Genomic DNA, 23,716 nt, shown 5'->3' with positions numbered 1-23,716 from the left:
GTGAAGCTAACCAGTTGGAAACTAGTGTGTGTTGATAGGTCTGTTTCTCTCGTAAGTGCGCTGACCCAGAAGTAAGACTTGTCCTTGTTGCTGGATGGTATCCAAATGGAATCTTCACAGAGAAATCCTATTTTATAAGTCGCTGCATTTCCGAACCTGCTTTGAACCCGCCAGGTGCCACAACAATCGAACAAAGCGGCCAGATTTTGATGTACAAAAGGGAAATATTAAGGGCAAGAGGGGGTGCTGCAGCTGTCTGCTCAGTTGTGCATGAGATGATTAACATTGGGAGGCTTTTATCTGAGTGCTTTTCTCAAGATTTACCTTACAGAAGGATGAGCAGTGAACAAGTCTGATACTGTATTTAAAAGGTTTGGCGCTTTTCAAAATCACAAGCCTTTGCAATTCTCAAAGCACCCAATGAGAAGAAGCAGCAAGTGGACTGTGTCACCTTATCGTGTCTAATGTAGCCAGCTACTAAAAAATTACTTTTCAAAACACACACATTTACCGTGATTTAAAAAAAACACGTTTCTGATCAAGCACATTTTCTTTCTATAAGTATATACAAGAGGTTTTTTTTTATAATTGTTACTTGAAATGTCTTTAATATGATCAGACCAGCCTCTTCCCACCTTCCCACACAAACAGCACGCACACCCTCATGCACGCACACACACCACACACTGGCTTGATCGATGCAGTTTGCCATGTGAGAGCTGTGTGTGATGGGTAGCCAGCAGGGGGATGGGTCAATGTGCTGCTGCTGCTGCTCGCTTTTCTATGTGTCTTTCTGCCTATTCTCATGTTCTCTCAAGCACTGGCAGCAGCTCCCTGTTGCTGCAGTGTATGAGAGAATCTCCATCTAACTTGGGGATATAGAGAAGCAGTCATCAAGCTTATCCATTTAGACCTGAAGCGTGGTGGACCTGAAGCGTGGTGGATTGGACTTTTTACATGCTGTACGGCTTCAGTGTCTCTGATCCTCTTTGCCAGTCCAATACAAACACAGAGGTGCCCTGAAGAGGAAAAAGGGCTTCACTCTCTGCATGAGGTAAAGTAACACTTTTAAAAAATACATATGATGACTGGATATTAGAACATCTTTCTTTATTTTTTGCATTTGTATACTAGTATGTAAAACATGATATGTGAATATTATGTAATAACAATATGGAGCAAACTTTCGTTAATTTAGTTATTGCATCTTGGGTTATTTTAGTCTGTGCATTTGCAGAAAAAAACAGTGGTTTTCACACTTTTGCAAAAAAAAATAAATAGCTTGCTTATATCAGTTAAATGTGTGTCTTATTAAGAGTAGATCCCTTCCAACATGCTACTCATTTAAATTTTTTGTTTAAAATTGTCTTTATTTTTATCAGCGCTTGATGTACCACAACAGATTTTACTCTGATCATATATTTATACAGATGTGCAGATGTGTATTGCAGGTGTCTCACCATTACAACATCCTTTTTAAATACATGATGTATACATTTATCATGAGCTATAAAGGATAACTTCAACTAAAAACAGACAGTTCTTACAAAAGGAAAACCTCCAACAAACGCATTTGTTGATCTGAACTGTCAAGTCTTTCAGCAAAAGATCTGCAGTTTATTAAAACGGCTTTAAAATGCTGTCAGCGTATTTTAATATACCACTTAAAGGGATACTTTGCTGGTTTTCAAACAGCTTTGTATCATAACAGTGTGGGTGGTATGTGTAAATGCAATGTGGTAAACTTCCCTCTATCTTACCAGCGCCCAGATCTCCCTGCTCATCTTTTAGCTCGCTGCCAGGACTCAATTTTTGCTGGCTCTGGGGCTGTTGCTTAAACTACAGATTGTACAGATTTCTGTATGCTCGCCACCACAGACAGAAATAGTATAGAAGCAGACTGAGGGTGAGAGTCATCTCCCCGCCCCCTCTCGCTCACAAACTCAAACCAAACTGTGATCATATGGTAAAACTAGGCAGGGCTGATTCAATATAAACCAAGAGTCTGTTGCTGTACTGCCTTTTTCCTAATTGTCTTCAGAAGTGTATTTAAGTGCACTGTTTGGCTGTAATACAAGAATTTGTTAACAAGGAGAGGGCGCCATACTGCACACCTACGGGCAATTTAGAGTCACCAATTAACCTGCATGTCTGTTTGGACTGTGGGAGGAAGCCAGAATACCCAGAGAAAACCCACGCTAACACGGGGAGAACATGCAAAGTCTACACAGATGGGCTCCCACACCCTGGGGTTCGAATTCTGTTAGCGCGTTGCCTATTTTGCACTCAAACTCACTGGGGGCCATGTTGTTTCCTGTGTCAAAACACCTGTGTCTTGCATTATGTCACCCACCAACAGGAGCATTTATTGGTCCAGTGTGGTGCAGTGCATTCTGGTAGTTGTAGGTTTTCTACCTCTTGAGCGAAAGCGAATGCCACAGCCCCTTTTCTCTGTTTCTCTGGTCCTGTAGCACCAGTTTTAAAAGTAATGCATCTTGCTACTGCATAGACAGCATGGTTTTATGAAAACTTTTTTTTTTTAAGATCTTTTTTTTGGGCATTTTTGCCTTTATAGATAGGACAGTTAAGCCGGAGGGGGGGAGAGAGAGAGAGGGGTAATGACATGCAGCATAGGGCCACAGGCTGGAGTGGAACCCGTGCCGCTGCAGCAACGACCTTGTACATGGGGCACCTGCTCTATCTACCTAACCACCGACGCCCCAGCAGTGAAATACTTTAAATGAAAATGATTTACTTTAAACACTACATGGAGCAGACAGGGCTTTCTTCATCTTCATTGATCCCTTAGCTTTTCATGATAATATCAGCAGTTTCTGAAGGAGCATGAACAGCTTCGATGCACCCATTCCAGGTTTTTTATGTAATCTTCATAGAAGTCAATAAAAAAAGCTTTTAAGGTGTAGTGTGAACATGGTCACACTAAATGCATTGATTCACGACACTAGCCTTTCATATGAGACAATGCTTTGATGTCTAATGAGAGGATGTAAGAGGTGATTAAGGTTTCCTCTGACGCACAAAGCTTCACTGAGCACAGCGAGAACTCTGTGTACTTCACCCATTGTGCCGTAATAAAAATGTCTATGCTCATCTATTCATTTTTTACACCATAACAGAAAGTGCTGCACTATCAATACAATATTTTGGTCACGCAACATGCTAAGGCATTTTTAATGTACATGTATTATGAGCCAGATGCACTACTGCCCTGGAGGATTAAGCACAGTCTCATCAATCAGCTTTGGACTGTGAGCCAACAGCGGACATGATTTATCACATGTTCGTGTTCTCAAACAAAATATTAATGTGATACATGACAGATGTTTTACAGCATCTTCTGTGGCAGAGAGCATTGTGCCGCACTGGCATCTAACTCCCTTGTTAATGCACATCACAGGCAGGCAGGAAGTGAGTTTACACGGGATGATAAATGCTGTTAATATTGCGTGACTCAACGTGCATTCCTGATTCCATCACATTAACAAAACATAGAGATCGTCTTATAATCAGTGCTGGAGCTGAGCAGTGGGCTCATGGAACAGCATGTGGAAGTCCATACTGCCATTTTCATTATCAGAAATGCCTTGAGTTAATCACCTTTGTGATAAATATTTCTCAGTCATTTACAGCACAGCCATCATTGGGCACTTCTGACAGATTAAAAACTGTTACACTACTGTACATCTTGCCTGTCATACTGCCATCCATTTTTAAATGCTATATTGCCTTATTAGAGCTGTTGATTTAAAAAAAAAAAATCCATTGTCTGGGGCTGTACACAAATTTGTCAGTCAAATCAGATTTGGCCATTCAGTACAAATAATAGGATATTTGTTCCTTTTTGTCAAGCAACACTGTATTGAACTGTAAGATTTGGAGCTGAATTTGGTGGGACGTTCAAAGTGACAGCAATGTTCTCGTAATATAGCGAAGAAGCCAAGTCAGCCCTCCGAGCTAATGCATGCTCACTGTACTACAAAGTCTTAGGGCTTCTGTGAAACTGCACCTACTTAGGGCAACAAAGAAGTTTTGGTTTCGCCCTGAGTCTGGGTCCGCGGTTGCCTGTACCCATCGCAGATATCCTCAGCGAGCAGACGGGATGACTTGAAGTAGTGTGATAAGTTTACCCTGGAGTCCTGCCTAAAAGCGAGGAGTGTTGACTCTGAGCAAAATGTCCCCAGAAGCAGCTGCACACTGACTGACAGAAATATGCGTTCTTGGTTGTCAGATTTATCAAATCTCAATCACTGGAAACCTCGCAGCATGTGCATGAGCCTCTTTTCTGTTAATTTATCAAAGAGAAGCTTTGATTGGTATTATGCAAATAACTTTGTAGACTCAAGTCACAAAATGAGTAAAACTGTCTGTAATCTAAATATCTATTCATTTACTTTCCATCTCCACTGTAGTATATCGCCCTTGAATCCGTCTAGAAATTTTACCTGGTCTGTATGCGTGATGTGCACACTTCCTCACAGGACACTAAATAACAGTAACGTGCAGGGAATGGCATAAGCATAGTTTTTGTGTGTAGGCGTGGTTTATAGATCTGGCCCGGACAAGAAGAGATTAGAAACGAGAAGAGTTACACCAACAGACAGAATGGCATTGCCATCCATAGCACTCAGGTGCACAGATTTAAGGCTTTTAGCACTGCTTTGTGTGAAAGTAGTGTGAACCTTTTCCCTATACAGCCTGAAAGCCAGACAAGATGCACAGCCTGCATGTCCAGCCAACCAAACAGACCAACTGTGTGCTGGTGCGGGCACTTGTAAAGCTCTGACTTTTCGTCAGGACTTACAGATACACTATCCAATTTTGTTGTAGTGCCCCCAAAACCCCAAAATTTCCTGTTTTAAAACTCAACAAGATCACAGTAAAACTTCAGAACTTCAACAGAGAGCTGGGAGGAAATGTGGGGATTTCCTAAAGGAAAATAGTGGGTATGTTCAAAATGTGAGACCTGAACTGGTTTCAAAAGTATAAAGCAGCAAAAAATAACAACAACGGATCATCAATTAAAAGAGAGGTAGAAAATGTAAAAACTATAATGTCATGTATATACTATCACAAAGAAACCTTGCTGAGACAAATTCACATAATGCTTATATGAATGGATAGTAACAGAATAAAGACACAGTGTTGCAGACACAGGCTGTAAGCCATCAAATCTCATGGTTATTATTCTTCTCCCCAGACGTTTTACTTGCTGATCATGACAAGTACTCTTACATAATGCTGGAGAGTTTAGTGGGTCAGAGGGATGCAAAGAATGGGTTTGTGTAAATGTCACTGGGACATGCTGTACACGAAGATAAACCCTGCTGGCATCTGTGCGTTTGTTTGCTGTCATCACAGAAATGGACGTGGAACATGGATTCTATCGGCAGGTGGATGTCCAGCCCCATGCTCACTACATCGTTGCCTTCTTTGTCTTGGTGATTGGAACAGTGGGTGTTACTGGAAACGCTTTGGTCATGTACGCCTTTTCCTGGTAAGCAAATATTGTGCTTGTCTGTCATTGTAAATTACTAGTCTTTTGTGCAGTGAAGGTCTACCTAAAACCAACTCATTGTTAACCTGAAAACAATGCTTAGTTCTTGTTAATCACACACTGCGTTGGGTTGCTGATAAACAGATGGAACCAATGGATTTCATGAGTGTGTGTAAAACAACATATAAACAGGAAGTAAAGCATCACGAGGCATGCTGTGTGATGCTCAAGTGCTGCTGATATGCTGCTTGCACAAAAACAGCCAGCGTATTGACTTCAAGTTATACTCTAAGATTTACTTGAGATTAGTCCCAAATACATATTTGTATGTGAAGCACAACTCATTCCTGTAAATACATTTTCCAAGTGTCTAAAAACAGTTGTTTTTTAAAGTCGCACTATGCAGGATTGTCGGTTATTGTGCGTAAACATGCATGCCAGCGGAAATGAAAGTAAAAGCTGACCCCAGATTCACTCTGTTTTGGCGTTTCATCTCGCTATATTTGTCGCTGTGTCTCTTGGATGCCTGCTGCTTACTGTTTGGCACCTGGTTTTCCATCTTTTTATAAAGCACCGACTTCACCTGAGTACTGTGAGAGCACAAGCCCATATATGTCCCAAACACAGACAATAGGAAATACAGGCAGAGGGCAGAGTCTCTGCAGAAAATACACACTTCTAGTGGAACATAAGTGATGACTGAGTTGGATTACTTCTCCCTGCATATCTTTAAATGAGCATAAGAAATTTATTTAGCTCTTACTGGTCCCTTTTTTGTTATTAACGCCACAGGGATCAGCTAACTTTTTATTTAGTGCAGGAATGAATTAACATTTTTGCATTTTTGGTCCCCTTGTCACATGATCAGTGTGAGAGAGAGTTTTGGTTTGATGCCTGAAATATGGTCTCTGGTTAACAAAGCTTCAGAAAGTTTCATGCTTTGTTCTATGACATAAAATACATAAGTGAACATCACACTTCACACTCACATTCACACCTACGGGCAATTTGGAGTTACCGATTAATCCAACCTGCATGTCTTTGGATGGTGGGAGGAAGCCGGAGTACCCTGAGAAAACCCACGTTGACCCTAAAAAAATGGTTGCTGACAAGTGTCTAAATGAGACCACAGAACGTCATCAAGCCAAACATGACTTTACAACCTTGTTGTGATGGCAATGTTCAAGTCATGTTACCATGGTGTAGTTTGTCTTTAGCCTAATGTTAGCTTTTTACATCTGGCGATTGCATTTATGCGTCAAAAATCACAAAATTTGAGTTAATTTGTGAAGATTATCTTGCTGAGAAAAAGGTTAAGTGTCATAAACTTTTATTGGCCACAGAGCTCATTTCCTGCAGTAATCTAAAACCATAGGTTTTTTGCTGAGGGAACCAGGGCGGTGCTAACTTCCGCGTTGGCCTACAAATTAACGTCATCCATGCAGCACTCTATATCTAATACTGTTCTACTGTGTTCACCTCAGTAGAGAATATGCAATAGATCAGTCATAGTGAAAATATTGATAGGTTCTAAATAAACATTCACTCATCATTTTTCTAAACTATTACAAAGTCGTTTCAACCCATAGTTACATTAAAAATGAGGGTTATTGGGTCATTGAGGTTCATCATCATTACAACAAGGTAGTCCCCTGCAAATAAAAATAACATTGTGAAAAGCCAGAATTAGGACTCTTCGTCACATTTTTGCGCATGAACTGGTCCTGTGGACAAATTCTAAGAAGCCTACAAGAAGGGCACAGTTGACACAGTGCTCTACTGTGCAAGCTCTCTAAAGCTGTTTTGTTAATCACACAACATCACACATAAAACAGTAACATGGTGGCATATTACTGGAGGTGGAGGATGTCTTTTGAGCCTCTTCTTCTTAAAGGAATACTTAACACCAATTACTCACCCCGTGTTCTGTTGAGTTTGTGAAGAAAACTTGTTCTGCTTCTCTCACGCCTTTAGGGAATGAAGAATCCAAAAACAGTGTCATTTTTTGATGAAGTCATAAGGGTGTGGTTGAAAAACAGCAAAACTATGTCAGCTGTAGCTCCTTTGATCAGAGAGGTAAAATGATTGGCGATAGAGTCTGGCTGGGATGTGACTGGACAAATGAGACTTGGATTAGACTGCACAAGTTCTGACACAACTTGTGCAGTCTAATCCAAGTCTCATTTGGATTAGACTGCACAAGTTCTGACACAACTTGTGCAGTCTAATCCAAATGAGACTTGGATTAGACTGCACAAGTTGTGTCAGAATTTGTACACGTATGTTTTGCTATAGTTTTGACCCCTTTTACTTCCATTCATCAAGAATTTTTACAGGTTTTGGATTCTTTGTTCACCGTAGGTGTGCGAGAACAAAGTTTGTTATCCCAAATTCAAGGTAACACAGGGCTGCATAATTTATATACAAGTGGTCATTTGGAGGGTGAAGTATACCTTTAAGTAAGAGTCACAGAGGGGCGCCGAGAAGCTCACCTGGTAGAGCAGGCCCCCCATGTGCAAAGGCTGCGTCCTTGCCACAGCAGCTGCAGCTTTGATTCTTACCTGCAGGCCTTTGCTGCATGTCATCCTCTTTCATGATACCTATCAAATAAAAGCCCAGAAATAATCTTTAAAAAAATTATCATTATTTGTTTTGAATATAAAATCTTAATCTGTAAAGTAACTAGAAACTATTTCCATCAAATTAATGTATTGGAATAAAAAGTACTTCTTTCCCATTGATATGTAGAAGTCTAAAGTATTACAGTATCAAACATGTCATTTAAAATATCCGACTGGATTAAGACATAATCGATTCTATGATATATCTATATTAATCTAATCTATTGAACATCATCACTATAGACTCAAAGTTATATAACAGTGCCTGCTTTTAAGCGACGAGCAAAACAAACTCAAAGTCAATACTCAAAGCGGTTCGTGCTATGTACTCTTGACCCCACACGGTACACACAGCAGTGTTAGGGCACTGCAGAGATTTAGAGCGAACGAGGGAAACAGTGCGCTCTCGCATTAGGAAGCACAGATGTCACAAGCACAGACAGGAAGGTCTTCACACCAGCCTGCAGGCATTCAATAGCAGGAAGCAGCTCAGTGATTTTCGAACTGCACTGGATAAATCAATGCATAAATTCAATTATTCAGTCAAGCTTCTGCCTTATTTACATACAGTCAACACTGTGCTACAGTCCCACTTAAAGCACATACAGAGGGTAAGGAAGCTGAAATAACAGTAGAGCAGCTCACAGCATCAACTTCTATATGTGTCCTACTATAGACTGTCCTCTATAAATCTCTCCATATTTCTCATTTTAAATGTTTGGATTTTCAGTGACATGCATGATGATGTCGTCTATAACAGCTAGTCTCAACCAGTGGGTCATGGCCCAGCGGTGGGCATCAGACTGCCATCTAGTGGGCCACAAAGATACTGCCAAACAGTTACATTAAATCTAAAATAAGAAGTTTTTTGAATGGCTAATATACAAAGCTAATTTCTTTTATATCTGAATATGCATTAGAATCCATAAATAATACCACATTAAAGTGCAGAATTTCAAAGGCCAATTACAATTGAATATCACCACGCAAATAAAGACACATCATCAGAGACAAACGTGTTTTGCAATTGTTAGCTAGCTAATGTTTGCTCGGATGCAGTGACACCAAATGAGTGATGTAGGAGACAACCCTGCGCCAGTAAAAGCTCCAAAGCATGCGTTAACACAATATGACCCTGAATTCTTTAAATTTGTAGTCATAATGGCAGGCAGTGATGCTGAGCCGATAGCACAGTGCGATGAATTGCAGTGAAATCCTGTCAAATCAGGTGCTAAAAAACCCTTATTTTTCTGGGAAGGAGGTGTTTGGAATTCTTTTCCAAACAGTCAGAAGTTGATCTCGAGTTACAAAAGGTTGAGAACTCCTGGCCAGTAACACGTCTTCCCTGCCTCATTTTTTTTTTTTTCAGCCCAAAAGAAGTCCAAGGTAGCGTTCACTGGCTTGCCATTAAAGCCTGAAGAACAGGGCTGCCTCAACTTTATGTTATGATGTTATGTCTGATTTTTTCGGAATAGCTAAAGCAACACATTTGTGTTGAATACACCAGTTGATTCACCATTTTGCTAACTAATGTTATTGTGGCTAAACTACTTTTTACATTTAACACATATTGGACCAAAAACTGTGATGCCACTCTGCATGCTTTTTCAGTTGAAAGGACATGTAAAAAATATACTGTAATGTCAGCTGTTATGATTTTTGTGTCCCTGTCAAAATTAAGAAGAACAAAAACACATTTCTTATTTTATTTTATTTATTTTGTCACATATATTTGGCACCAAAAAGGACATACAAAAAAAAAGATAGTAATGAAGTTTTTACAATATAAAAAAATGGGCTTTTGTTTTTGTGTGTGTGTGTGTTGTTGTTTTTTTTGCCATGTTTCATAGGACTGAGCCGAGTATGCAGATGAAATAATTATCAGGTATCAGGTACAAGGGAAATCCTCATTTGGGTAGCTGTATTCAGTTTCTTGCTCTGGTGATCAAAAATGATCCGAAGCTCAACCCTGAGGCTGTTCTGTAAATAGTTTTTAATAAATTATAGCTACAGTGACTTCTGATCGACCCATATCACTATCGGGTTAAAAATAACAACTTCTGATTAGGTCCCACCCATTTCCTGTTTAAGCTCCCCCCATGTCATGTTCAAACCCCGCCCACTCGGAGTGCAGATACAGATATAGATAGCTTAGTTAATGGTGTACTCACACATCCCTAGTATTTCCCTTGTCTCTGAGACAGATTTTAGACCTTCAGCCCTGCTTAATTTTGAATTCAATATTGGTCTGATATTAACTTTAATACAAATGACACATAAATACAATGAAATTACACTGACATTATAATTAATGAAATATATCGTGCTATTTTATGTCTTTTTTAATTAAAAGTTACAGTCATTTCTACCAGACTGTACAAAATGTAAATTCAGATGACCTCAGCAATATTGTTATGACAGGAGAGCACATGGCTAAAGGACAGTTAGCTCCATTTAGGGAACTGAAATAAGAAGAAATCAAGGTCAATGTTTGTCAAATCGAGAATGTGTTTACTCACTGTCATTTCGAAACAGCTCTTATTTCCTTGAACATCACAAATAATAAGTAAACTAAAACAGACATTAGCAAGCTAACGTGTCATGAGTTTTATATATTTATTTATTTAATTTATTTTTAACATAACAAAATGTCATTTCCACAACAAACATTTCCAACACAGTGTAATGGAAAACATATATGGTGTAATGGAAATGACAATTCCAGTGTTATGCTACCTAAAATATTGTATCAACACAAAACAACACACAAATATGTGTAGGTTTTCTAAAAGTTTCCAGACCATAGCTGAAGTATGACCCATATACCAGTGTGTATGTTCTATACAGTATATGCACTATGGCTGCTGCTTCTGGGTATATAGTACTCCACTGGATGCAGTGAAGGACTGAGTGTTAGATAGATCCCAGGGTCCGACATGTTTTCTGCATTAGGGAGCAACCTCCAGTGACACACAGCCATCTCAAATGTTGCATCACTCAATCTCCACTCCTGTCACACTTCAGTACATATCCACTCACCTGCATGTAAACACACAAATACACTCCAACGTTTCTGCCTGTGGAATGTTAACTCTTTTTGGTCTTTTTACAGTCAGTGGGCAAAATAAGGAGGGCAGTGGCCATAGGCTAAATGGAGCTGATGTAACTATTAAAGTAGTCAGTTCTGGCACTATACAGTATGAATGAAGGTTTACATATCCAGTACAAGGATGCATATGGTATCATTCCTTTCACTGGAGTTGGAACAAAGACTCATCCACCATCTGTGTCCCTACACTCCTTATACCTTTTATGTCACAGTAAATAACTGTGTATAAAATGTTCACTGACGCAGAATACACCGTCACTTTACAGATGAAAGACATCAAAGGCTGCTAGAAATAGTTAATATTCTGAAGCCTGCATTAATAAAAGGTGATACAAAATTTAGGTAACCTTCGGATTTCCCTAGTTCACTAATTAGAGAAATCACCACACGTTGGTCGCCCTCCATGCAGCCAGGCACTCTTTCTGGAGACTTGTTTCAGTGTAACAAAGGCATTAGCTAGGATTTGCAGATTGTTGCCAAAAAGCAATCTGAGGTGTGTTTGTGTGTGCAGTGAGCTATGGCTTGCAAACAGAAGGTTATCAAGTACACACCATTACCATGCATTACAACATGACCATCTGTGCCAGCTCACGGCTGTAGAAAAAGTGCTGGCAGCATCTGCTGCAAGCCCCACAAAGATCGCTCATTACTACTTTACTTTACAGATTTTCTTGAAGTGAGATTGTGTGAACATTTTATATAGGTAGTCTTCAAATATGCTAAAAGGTAGCTTCTTGTTAACTGATGGCTGACGCAGTATGAGCATATTTCACAGGAGGAATGAATTATATGTGCATCTGTGTTGGCATGTTGTGTCTGTTTCTCTTCTTGACAATAGGAAGCAGCAGTGTTACCTGGACAGTTTGGATTTTAGGGAGATTTGACAACACATTCTCATCCCAAGTTGTCACATATCGTTGTTTTCATGTCTATATATTACATGCTAGGTGTCCTCCTGCATCTGCTGTTGGCATTCTGGGACACCGCTACCAACGCCTGGACAACAACAATAGCATGTGCTTGGGTTTAGAAAAAGAGATCATGCTTTGGCTCTACATTTATAGCGGGGGCAAACACCGGGCTCCCAGGTGAAAGTCCTGGATTTTGTTGGACTCATCCATCACCCCTCCCACCCACCCTATAAGGACTTTCCAGCTCCCTATATTACGTCAGTACAGGCAACGTTTCAACCCGATGCTGTCCAGTGATGTGTCATACCACCACTACAGGTGCTGTCTGGCCGGTCAGCAGCATACCATAACACTGTGAAAGGTTATGACTGGCCATGTTACGAACCGATGCCACTCAGCAGCATATCATACTGCCATGAAAGGTGGCTTTTGGCGTCAGGTGTCTGATGCCGAAATCACTGACAAAGCGGCAGCATTCGATGACTTCGAAATGGGTTTGAGGCAAGACATATGGAGTTGCTATCAGGAAAAAAGCTTCAAATTCCTAGTTAGCAAAAAACTGTAATGTTGCAGAGCAATTCAACTTTCTTCACAAACTTGTTCACAGGTTTGGCTTCAATTAAAAAAAACATAAAAGGTGCTGCTGGGATCTGGGAGATTTACCTTTGTGTGTGGGGTTCATTTGTAGGAGACACGCAGATGTTTGAAAGACTTAAGAAATCCCATAGTTTCCCCCTCAGGAAGAATAGAGGCTTATGTCGGAGTCAATAAGAGAGTACACTGCCAATACTGCTTGGATTCTATGGATATCCTTTAGGCATTTGGCTCATGATGTTTCCCTACTGTTCTTCCGACAGTACATCGAAATTTAAAGGTCATTTATAATTGGATTTCTCTTGTGATGAAGTGTCCACTTTGACTGACTCTTTTCATTACAACTGCAAACACAGAAAGAAAATTAAATCCACTGAATCTATTGGTATTGAATATGGGTTTGTGTTCCTTGATTTAATGTTACAGTATTAGTGTGCTCTGGGGTTGAAATGATTTATCAGTTGAACATCTGCATCACCCAATTTTTACCTTGTTGACTGCCAATGCCCTGTAGGCAAATGAGATGACATTCACCGATAGCAGTGTCCAACGTTTATTTGTTGTGTCATATCAATTTGCGCTGGCTAAATGTGGTGCCTGTTAATTGCGGTCTGACTCTGACAACAGTAGCTGGCATACGCAGCTGCTGATTAGAAGAAGAAGCCACTGGCCTAGCATGACGTAGGAGGACAACGGGTGCTGTGTGCAAGTGTGGTTCGTCGATGTTTGCTTTCAGTGAGCAGCTGTTAAGTTCTGTGTCTAACACGTTGGATAAAAAGGGAAAAAGACTGAGATACAACAAGGCATTCAGTATCAGGGATACTCTACTTGCTTTGCTTGGGAACCACTTTTGTAAAAAGACAGGAGGCCATGGGCCACTTGCAGCAGCCCCATACATGTACGCATGGACAAGGACGTTAGGGGCTTAACTAGGACCTCTGTTGGTGGGTTCCGGGATCCTCCACTGACACTTTTTGGATAAACAAGCTCTATTTTGATGCTTTTAAGCACTCTGGCAGTTCCTAGTATGAACTTTCATTGTGAATTAGAAAGTTTAGGGGCCACTCAGCACCCCACTGGGGGACAGATTTGTATGTTGAGTATCACTGGCATATACATGTATGCTTATTTTTGTAAGTACAAATCTTTGAAAAGAAGTAGTTTATCAGGCACGGGTATTGGCATCAGTATGGGCCCAGAATTTCACAATCGGTCCATCCCTAGTGTGTTCAACTACAATCCCTCCCTGGTAACAGTTGAAATCTTTCATCTTTGAACAATCTTTCATCTACATTTGCTTAACAGAGTGTTATTGAAAGTGCGTGTATGGATGTGCCTTTGCCATTACTTCCACCCCCTGCCTGCTGAGGGTGGCATTAGGTTCAGAAGGATGCGGATTTGAGAGTTATTGGATGGATATTGCATTGGCCAGGGTGTGAATCCCTGTCCCTCTACATGTCTGTACGCCACTCTGGGGAAAAGTAATTTAAAAACAACCTTTCAGAGCAATAAGCCTCATGAATAAAACATTATCTTAGCATAGTATGGTTGAGTAACAAACATTGTATGGACTAACTGGGCAAAAATGTTCTGGTCGACTCCCTGTTGGAAATTACAAGTCGTACACTTGAACTTTTTGCATACAGGTCCTGCATGGTGTCACAAATTATGAACACAAGTAAACATGATGTACATGTAGCAAATCCAATGATGGTCACTTGTTCAAGCCAATGAAAGATGTATGTATATATCACCAACATTTGGATGTAGGTGGTCCAAAAGGCAGAGGATGTATTACACACAAAAAGTGAGGCTGTAGCAACAAATAAAAGTGTGAAGGCATATGAACTGTAACTGAACACAAGAAAAAGGTTGCTATGGTGTTAAAATTTGATTGATTTGATTTGATGACTTTTAATTTGAGACTCTTCAATTCTTGTGTGTTTCAGTAACAAGAAGCTACGGACAGCCCCCAACTTTTTCATCATGAACCTGGCAGTCAGTGACTTCCTCATGGCAATCACACAGTCGCCCATCTTCTTCGTTAACTCTCTTTATAAGGGGTGGATTTTTGGTGAAACAGGTATTTTTTTCATATTCACGTATGTACTCTGAGAATAGCTTTATCCTTTATTTATCTGTCACTGTTGTCTGTGTGCCCTTTCAAAATGTGCCTGTTCGTAACGGGCCGATTGCTTGGCCTTTAGTATTGCTGCTTGCAGGTTCCTTGACAACTGCTCATCCAAACAACTTCACACTCAACACTGCGCTTCCTTGGGTCCTGAGCAATACACATGCCATGAGACAGTTGCGTCCCCCTGGTAATGCTAGCGTGCAAAAGCTCACACAAACATTTTATGAAGTCACTCACTGAAGTCAAAACAAAAGCATTAATTCCGAAAGTTATATCGCTGATGCTTGAAATGTTGGTCTCTCTTTCGTCATCTGTACTTGAATGTACTGTAGTGAGCAGTGGTGTAGTGGAGGGTAGACACAGGTATACAGGGTATACCCACCTGTTTTTCTGCCCATTAGAGTATACTCACCTGTCAGCCAAAAAGCCATTGAAATATGTAGGAGAGTTTATCCACTTCCTCCTCGGTAACATACCCATCTACCTCGTAGTACCCACCTCATCAATTACCGCTACACCACTGGTAAGGAGCAACGGAGAGCAAGCTGTACCCAGCATCCCCTTCAGTGTAACAGTTAATACAGGTCCCCTCTCGATACACTACACATTGTGTACTTCTGGGAAAAGTAACACACTTCTAATAAATATGTCCCGTAGGTCTCAAGAGCTCGCACTTGACATTTCCTTGGGTCCTCAGCAACACACTCACCAAGTGTAACGTTGCTCAGATGAATGGTTGATGAGAAAATCGTAGGACAGACATACAGTCCATACAGATAGAGACTCCTTCCATTTCAGATATCAATAAAATTGAATGCAAAACTAATTGCTTTTCCCTTGCAATATTTGAGACATTTTTTAATCTCAGAATATGTATGTTACGTTATCTGTTGCTGCTGTTTAGTCATGAGAAATATATTTAAAAAATTATGATAGCATTTATATATAGAAGCATTAAGTCCCTTACTCCATGGAACCTGAATTATTTAACTGAATCTATAGTCATGGCTCTAAGAATAGTGTGCATTTCAATTTGAAGTCCTCACTATTCATATTAGTTATCTCAGGAAGTACAGTCTTCTGAACAGAAGAAAAAACATATCAATGAAATGCTTTCTTCTTCCTCTTCCACCACAGGCTGTAAAATGTACGCCTTCTGTGGAGCTTTATTTGGAATCACTTCCATGATCAACCTCCTGGCCATCTCTGTAGACCGCTACATTGTCATCACCAAGCCCCTACAGGCCATACAGTGGACATCCAAGAGACGCACTTGCCTCATTATTGCCTTGGTCTGGCTGTACTCACTAGCCTGGAGCCTTGCACCTCTTTTGGGGTGGAGTAAGTAACTTAATCTCTCACGTCCTTCCTCTTTTTATTCAACTTTCTATCGTTTATACTTTTAGACGTTATACTTCCCTCTTATCCGTCTTTGTAATTTTTATCTCTCAAGGTTCGTACATACCAGAGGGCCTGATGACCTCATGCACATGGGACTATGTGACATCTACTCCTGCCAATAAAAGTTATACGTTGATGCTATGCTGCTTTGTATTCTTCATCCCTCTGGGCATCATATCTTATTGTTATCTGTGCATGTTCCTGGCAATCCGTCATGCAAGCAGGTGAATGAATCAACCTAGGTGAATATGCAGCACTTTAGTCTACACAAACAAGTCTACTTAATAAGTGTATAAAACAGCATCATACCATTGACGTGCAGACTACAGCTCCCCCTTTCTGTCACATCTCCACATCAACAATCTATTGCAATGTGTTTCAGGAAATGCTTGAAATCACTGCAGTGCAAGTTGCTACAAGCACATTATATAAATTTGAACTGTGGCTTACACATCTCACTCTAGTTCTTCCCTTGTCTAATTTCTCTTTGTGCACATGTATATATTTGTCTTTTTTTTCCAGATCCTGACATTTCATGCCTGTCCACCTGTAGCCCTCAGTGTGCTACCTCTGTAGCTGTTAGCAAATTCACCCCTCAGCATTTAACTGTAGCGGTTTCCCATTTCAGAAGTAGCCTCCAAGCCTTTATACATCATAATAGGTTGACGAAGCTATCCTGTAATATCCTGTAATATTCCTCTAATTCTGTAGTGTCTCTTACTTCCTAATTTATCTTCTGTCCATATGATGTGGCAGTTGATTGCGTTTGCCATCAATAAAGGTACACTATGCAGGAAACAGTTATCAGTATCGCCAGCGAAAGTAAGGTGAAACCCAACCCAAGCTTTGTGCGATTGGTCTTTCACCTCGCTGTATTTGCATGTTTCAGTGCTGTGTCCGTAGTTTTCGTAACTGCCTGTTGGATGCGTGTTGCTTACCTTCTTGCACCAGGTCACTACATTTTCATAAAGTCCCGACCCCACCTGGGTGCTGTGCCTAGGAAGCACATTAGTTTCCTACAATAGCGAAGGCATGACCCACCCTACTCTGCCTTACTCTGCGTCTGACTGGATTACCCTGACATTCTTACCCTAACCCTAATCAATCCCACTCCTCTTGCCTAAACTTAACCAATCCAACCAATGAAGGCGATGAGTACTAGCCAATCAGATGGAGAGTAGGGCGGGTCATGCCTTGGCAAATTTGTGCCCTAAACACAGCAAAATACACCATCACACACTTCTAATGGGGAATGAGTGATGATTAAGAGGGATTACTTATGAATTAGTCTATCCGTTGTTGGTTTAGTATACCTTTAAGGGCATAGTATAATAGTATACAGCTACACAGTCCTCCTTATTTTGCCTCAGAGAAGCAAAAATAATCTCAGCTGAGCAAATAAGAATAATCAAATGTACCCTGTGTATGATCCCTGCCAGCCCCGTTTCTTATCAGTGTCTGCTTTGCCTACCACATGTGTCTCACTGTGTCTGCATCTGCTGCATTAGGTTCTGCATACATTACACAATACTGTCTTTCTGCAAACACTATATTCATTTTTGGGGATTTTTAAAATTTTATTTAGCCTCTGAATACACTTATGTATTGACTATGAAATGTCTTTATTCCCTCTCTCTCTGTCCTAACAGAGATGTGGAGAAGTTGGGGTATCAGGTGAGGAAGTCCACCCTGATCCAGCAGCAGTCCATCAAGACTGAATGGAAACTGGCCAAGATTGCCTTTGTGGTCATCATAGTGTTTGTGCTTTCCTGGTCGCCCTATGCATGTGTCACCCTCATCGCCTGGGCTGGGTAAATATACAGTGTGACAAAGGCTCTTTATGAGCCAATAATTTGTTGTAATGGTCTAACTGCATATGTTGTGTCCAGACAGCTTGTTAGACTCAGCAACTCATAAAACTTCCAGGATGCTTGGTTGCACTGTGTAAATCATTTCAGCCATTAACCATGACCCATATTCCACCTCTTGTAGAATATCATTATATCTGGCATGATGAAATACTGTGCAATAGGGTCAAACTACAGTGCAAGTTTCATACCAGGTGATGTACAGTTGCATTCTACAAACACCTTGCAGATACGGAAGCATCCTCAGTCCTTATTCCAAAGCTGTCCCCGCTGTTATAGCCAAGGCCTCGGCCATCTACAACCCTTTCATCTACGCCATCATTCACTCTAAATACAGGTGAGTGCGGACACCAACTAATCAGTAACCTAAGCTAGAACAGAATGTAGAGGTTTTACTGACAGATGATTATTTCTCAACAGGGACACCATGGCAGAAAAGGTTCCCTGTCTACACTTCCTCGCCCAGGCCCCCAGGCGGAAGTGCATGTCAGTGTCACACAGCGAAACCTCCCTCAGGGACTCGATGCTGAGCAGACAGTCATCGGTCTCCAAAACCAAGTTTTACAGAGTTTCATCCATGTCTACATCAGACACAGTGAGTTAGGCTTCCACAATAGGCTTTCAGGAGAAGAAGCAAACACAGGACAGTGGTGTGGTGTTTACAGAAATAAGAAATCAAATGCACAGAAAGTGATGTGTCTAGAGTTATTTTCAGTGTTGGTTTTGATCCCTGTTTTGGTTTAGCTGCCTCCTGGCCAATAAAAGCCATGAGAAATCTTTGGACTAATACAGTTCGGATTTTAAATTGCTCTCTATGCATAGGAACTCTATAAAGTCACATTATATTTTCCAGTTTGTATTAGTAAATTCTTATGATTCCCTTGCAGCAGGTTTGGAGTGATGTGGAACTGGATCCTATGGACCAGAGCCACTGTGTGAGGTCCAGCTATTCCCTTGGAGCTCTGAGGGACAAAGACCACAAGTCATTAGCTAAGCAGACCAAAGCAAAGGGAAGCCACAGCCAGGAGCAGGTAGGGTAGGTGCCCGTCATTATATTTGTTTACTTTACATTAAAATTATCTCAAAGACTTTAAAGCTATAACATGTCAGCACAACCATGTGTTACTTTTGTATTTGATTTAAATCCTGCCATAGATCCACATCCCAGAGCGGAGCTCTTTGAGCAGATGTGACCACACCCTATCGCCTGAGTCTGTCAACATAGTAATGCCCCCGACCTTGGGGAGGAGAAGGGAGGAGAATCCTGGAAGTTGGACTAAACAGGATGATAAGCAAGAGAACAAGGGTGAACGTGGACAGAGAGAGGCACAGCAAGTAAAGAAGGAGAAAAATGAGCAGGAGTTGCAGGTCTGCATACAGACAGACTCCACAGACAGTGTTGTTTGTGTGCACTCCCAAAGGATCATTGGACCCAACTCAAAGAAAGGCCCTCTGGATCACGGCGATAGTGAGGAAAAGCAAAGCACACAAAGCAGACAGAGAGAACTGTTGCTGGATTTACAGCTTCTGGACTGTCCTGCTCAGGTGTTTGAGTCTGTGCAAAGATTTCTAAGCTAAATGTTAAATATGTTTATTTATCTATGTGGCTTTGTGTGACCGTTGCACAGCGGAGTAAACACATATGGGTTTTTTTTTGTTCGGAGATGTTGAGGTAATCTCTTTAAGCAGCTGTTCAAATTTCTATCTCAACTGTTTAGCAATGCAACCAAATACATTTGTTTATTGGTTTTATCGTATTCACACAGCTGTTAATGTCATTTATGTACTGTAAACCTCCTCTGTTCGAGCTTGCTGTTAACATACAAGATAATGCTACCCATGTTTTTGTTAAAGTCACAGTCAAGAAAAAAAAATCTTAGAAATGGAACTTGAACTTCAAATGACTTTTTTAAAAAGTTCAAAATATATAATGCACTTTTGTAAAAAAAAATAAATAAATAAAATAAAAAAAATATCAAGAGCCAAGAATCATCTGTATACCAACAACTAATTAAAGACCAACCATATTATCATCCTGTTGCAGAGAGACCAAAGTTTGTTTCCTTCTGGAGTGTTTTTTGTTTATTTAGTGAGGAAGTAGATTTTACATTCTCTTTACTTTCTGACTAAGGCTCATGAGCAATGCAAAATTAGATGACTTACTTACTGCCATGTCTATAATGCACTGTTAGCATGATCATTACATCTATAATGCTTTTATGAGTCATCACAGAACTCATAATATACTCTATGTATGACATGGTGTTTATCATATGTTTCTAAGTTGCTGACATTATGCTGTATTACAAGTCCAGGCAGTAATTATGCAACCCAAAACTTTCATTCACTTCTGCTACTTTGAAAACAATGTTACATATTTCAACTAGTGTTTTGCTAACTGAAGTGAATCATAATGCATTTCAGCTACCAGATGCAGTAAGTCATAAAGACACGTGACACCCTGATGTATCATATATACATTCATTTTCGTAACCGCTTATCCTGTTGGGGGTTGCGGGGAGGCTGGAGCCTATCGCAGCTGACATTGGGCGAGAGGCGGGGTACACCCTGGACAGGTCACCAGACTATTGCAGGGCTGACACATAGAGGCAGACAACCATTCATGCTCACATTCACACTTACGGCCAATTTAGAGTCACCTATTAACCTAACCTGCATGTCTTTGGACTGTGGAAGGAAGCCAGAGTACCCGGAGAAAACCCATGCTGACATGGGGAGAACATGCAAACTCTGCACAGACGGGCTCCCCCACCCAGGGTTCAAACCAGCAGCCAAACCAAATGACACATCACAGAGGAGAGAAACTTTCCATACAGTTAACTCCGAAATTTTACTCGTCAAATTAAGTTCCTATGACTGTTAAGGTTCTCCAATGGTATGTGAGCACTTAACAAATGGAAAACAGTATGTATCTACTGAAAAGTACTCCTAATTATAAAGCAAACATTTTGTGTGGCATCACACAAGGCTCTATCCTTGGTCCTCCTTCTTTTTGTTTTTAATTACCTAGCCTCTGTCTTCTAAACCCATGGTTCCCAACTGGTGGGTCACGCAAGTGTTTCAAATTTATTTTGAAGTACAGCCAAGTGCAACCTGTATCATATATCATCATGTGTTATGAGTTCCTCATAAGAAATAATACTGCATGTTCTCAGGAACAGTATTGGCCAGGGCCACACAATCAAGAGAGGCAACCCAGGCAAATGGTTGGGACCACCCAAAGAAATTTGGAAAAGGGGCCTCTAGTAGTCACTCATAATGGTACATTATGCAACAACCATAAATCAATCAATCAATCAATCAATTTTATTTATAAAGCCCAATATCACAAATCACAATTTGCCTCACAGGACTTTACAGCATACGACATCCCTCTGTCCTTAGGACCCTCACAGCAGATAAGGAAAAACTCCCCCAAAAAAACCCTTTAACGCACACAAACCCCCTTAAATCACAAAAAGGCACTTTACAGTGCACCGCATCTGCCCCCCCAAAACCCCTTCTGTCTATCCTATGACAGCTTGATACAGTTAGTTAGGACATCAGCTGGCTACCTGTAACTGTCATACATGCAATGTCAGATGTAACCGCCCGACAGTCAGGGCCACCATAGGCCCTTCAGAGTCTAGGATAGCAACTAGTATTGGCACAGCAGCAGTCACTGAAGTTGTGCTCCTTTTCCTTCTTTAAATATTCAGTATTTGTTACTGTTGGTGCTCTTGTTAAATCACGTACTTGAATGGTTAATTATGTCCGTATCTGTTGTGGGGAAATAAACTTTTCATATGGCTCTGAACACACTTTTGTGCACAATCTTCTTGGAGCTTGCAAAAGAAAAAAAAAACAACTTCTTATCATCTTACATCATGAACATAAACGAGATTTCTTCAACTTTAATCTTAAGTGTAATAGACAGTAAATATTCTCCTATTTTTTTTTCTTACCGCTTCAGAGAAATGTGTCTTTATAATTTGCGGCAGTTGTGAAATCAGAAGTTTCACTTGTAATGCATTGTTAATTTCCCAGTGGTGTGAGGCATTATAATCATCAATTTACACATAATGAAAATTTTGTATAAAGTGTTATGCATAATGGAGTCTATGCATGATGTTTTATACATGCATTAAAGCAGATACATTGCTAACATCACCATCCAAATGTTTTACTACAAATTATTAGTCATATGTAAGAGCATGCAGAACAAATGTAGTATGTTTGTACAATTATTTATAAATCCATTTAAAAGTGCCGTAAGGAAGCAAATGGAGGAGGAGCTATTTTTCTCTAATTAGTTTTTCATCCCTTCAAATCCCACTCATTTTTTAATTGTTTGTCTACATTTTGCATGCATTACAGAGCAGCCACAATAAACAGAGATAAAGAGTGGGGAGAAAGAGAAGGGCATGGCATCAATAGATGTCCCACACTGGATTTAAAACCAGGACACACAACGCATGTGCTAAGACCATCTGAGACACCAGGATGACAGAAGCCCATTAATTCTATGGATCTGAATGTATGACTCTATTTGCAAGGGGTTGCTGTACTACATTATAGATCCTTTTTCATTTTTACTTACAGTACAGGCCAAAAGTTTGGACACACCTTCTCATTCAATGCGTTTTTTTTATTTTCATGACTATTTACATTGTAGATTCTCACTGAAGGCATCAAAACTATGAATGAACACATGTGGAGTTATGTACTTAACAAAAAAAGGTGAAATAACTGAAAACATGTTTTATATTCTAGTTTCTTCAAAATAGCCACCCTTTGCTCTGATTACTGCTTTGCACACTCTTGGCATTCTCTCCATGAGCTTCAAGAGGTAGTCACCTGAAATGGTTTTCCAACAGTCTTGAAGGAGTTCCCAGAGGTGTTTAGCACTTGTTGGCCCCTTTGCCTTCACTCTGCGGTCCAGCTCACCCCAAACCATCTCGATTGGGTTCAGGTCCGGTGACTGTGGAGGCCAGGTCATCTGCCGCAGCACTCCATCACTCTCCTTCTTGGTCAAATAGCCCTTACACAGCCTGGAGGTGTGTTTGGGGTCATTGTCCTGTTGAAAAATAAATGATGGTCCAACTAAACGCAAACCGGATGGGATGGCATGTCGCTGCAGGATGCTGTGGTAGCCATGCTGGTTCAGTGTGCCTTCAATTTTGAATAAATCCCCAACAGTGTCACCAGCAAAACACCCCCACACCATCACACCTCCTCCTCCATGCTTCACAGTGGGAACCAGGCATGTGGAATCCATCCGTTCACCTTTTCTGCGTCTCACAAAGACAGGGCGGTTGGAACCAAAGATCTCAAATTTGGACTCATCAGACCAAAGCACAGATTTCCACTGGTCTAATGTCCATTCCTTGTGTTTCTTGGCCCAAACAAATCTCTTCTGCTTGTTGCCTCTCCTTAGCAGTGGTTTCCTAGCAGCTATTTGACCATGAAGGCCTGATTGGCGCAGTCTCCTCTTAACAGTTGTTCTAGAGATGGGTCTGCTGCTAGAACTCTGTGTGGCATTCATCTGGTCTCTGATCTGAGC

The 23,716-nt window shown here is 40.6% G+C and overlaps 1 protein-coding gene across 3 annotated transcripts; it reads left to right on the top strand.

The window, feature by feature from the left end:
* Nucleotides 1-756: 756 nt before the first annotated feature.
* opn4xa (opsin 4xa) lies at nt 757-21,923 on the top strand. 3 transcript variants are annotated; one of them, XM_033646268.2, is made up of 10 exons: nt 757-1,054; nt 5,380-5,515; nt 14,700-14,833; nt 16,022-16,225; nt 16,338-16,509; nt 17,935-18,096; nt 18,383-18,490; nt 18,574-18,748; nt 19,044-19,184; nt 19,309-21,923. In XM_033646268.2, the coding sequence occupies exons 2-10, from the start codon at nt 5,382-5,384 to the stop codon at nt 19,729-19,731; spliced, it is 1,653 nt and encodes a 550-aa protein (XP_033502159.2). In that variant the 5' UTR covers nt 757-1,054; nt 5,380-5,381; the 3' UTR covers nt 19,732-21,923. The 3 variants fall into 3 exon arrangements, with proteins under 3 accessions (XP_033502159.2, XP_033502158.2, XP_033502160.1); XM_033646267.2 differs by having other exon boundaries at nt 19,041-19,184; nt 19,309-21,921; XM_033646269.2 differs by having other exon boundaries at nt 19,041-19,189; nt 19,309-19,476.
* Nucleotides 21,924-23,716: the final 1,793 nt, after the last annotated feature.

This window comes from Epinephelus lanceolatus, chromosome 19 (genome assembly GCF_041903045.1).
Source record: "Epinephelus lanceolatus isolate andai-2023 chromosome 19, ASM4190304v1, whole genome shotgun sequence".
NCBI lineage: Eukaryota > Metazoa > Chordata > Actinopteri > Perciformes > Serranidae > Epinephelus > Epinephelus lanceolatus.
The sequence above is the reverse complement of the archived record's forward strand: the minus strand, read 5'-3'. Positions and strand labels throughout refer to the sequence as shown.

Coding starts and splice junctions, on each gene's coding strand:
- opn4xa (XM_033646267.2), top strand. CDS start 5,382: ATGGACGTGGAACATGGATTCTATCGGCAGGTGGATGTCCAGCCCCAT. Junction 14,834..16,021: donor GTGGATTTTTGGTGAAACAG/GTATTTTTTTCA, acceptor CTTCCACCACAG/GCTGTAAAATGTACGCCTTC. Junction 18,749..19,040: donor CCATGTCTACATCAGACACA/GTGAGTTAGGCT, acceptor ATTCCCTTGCAG/CAGGTTTGGAGTGATGTGGA.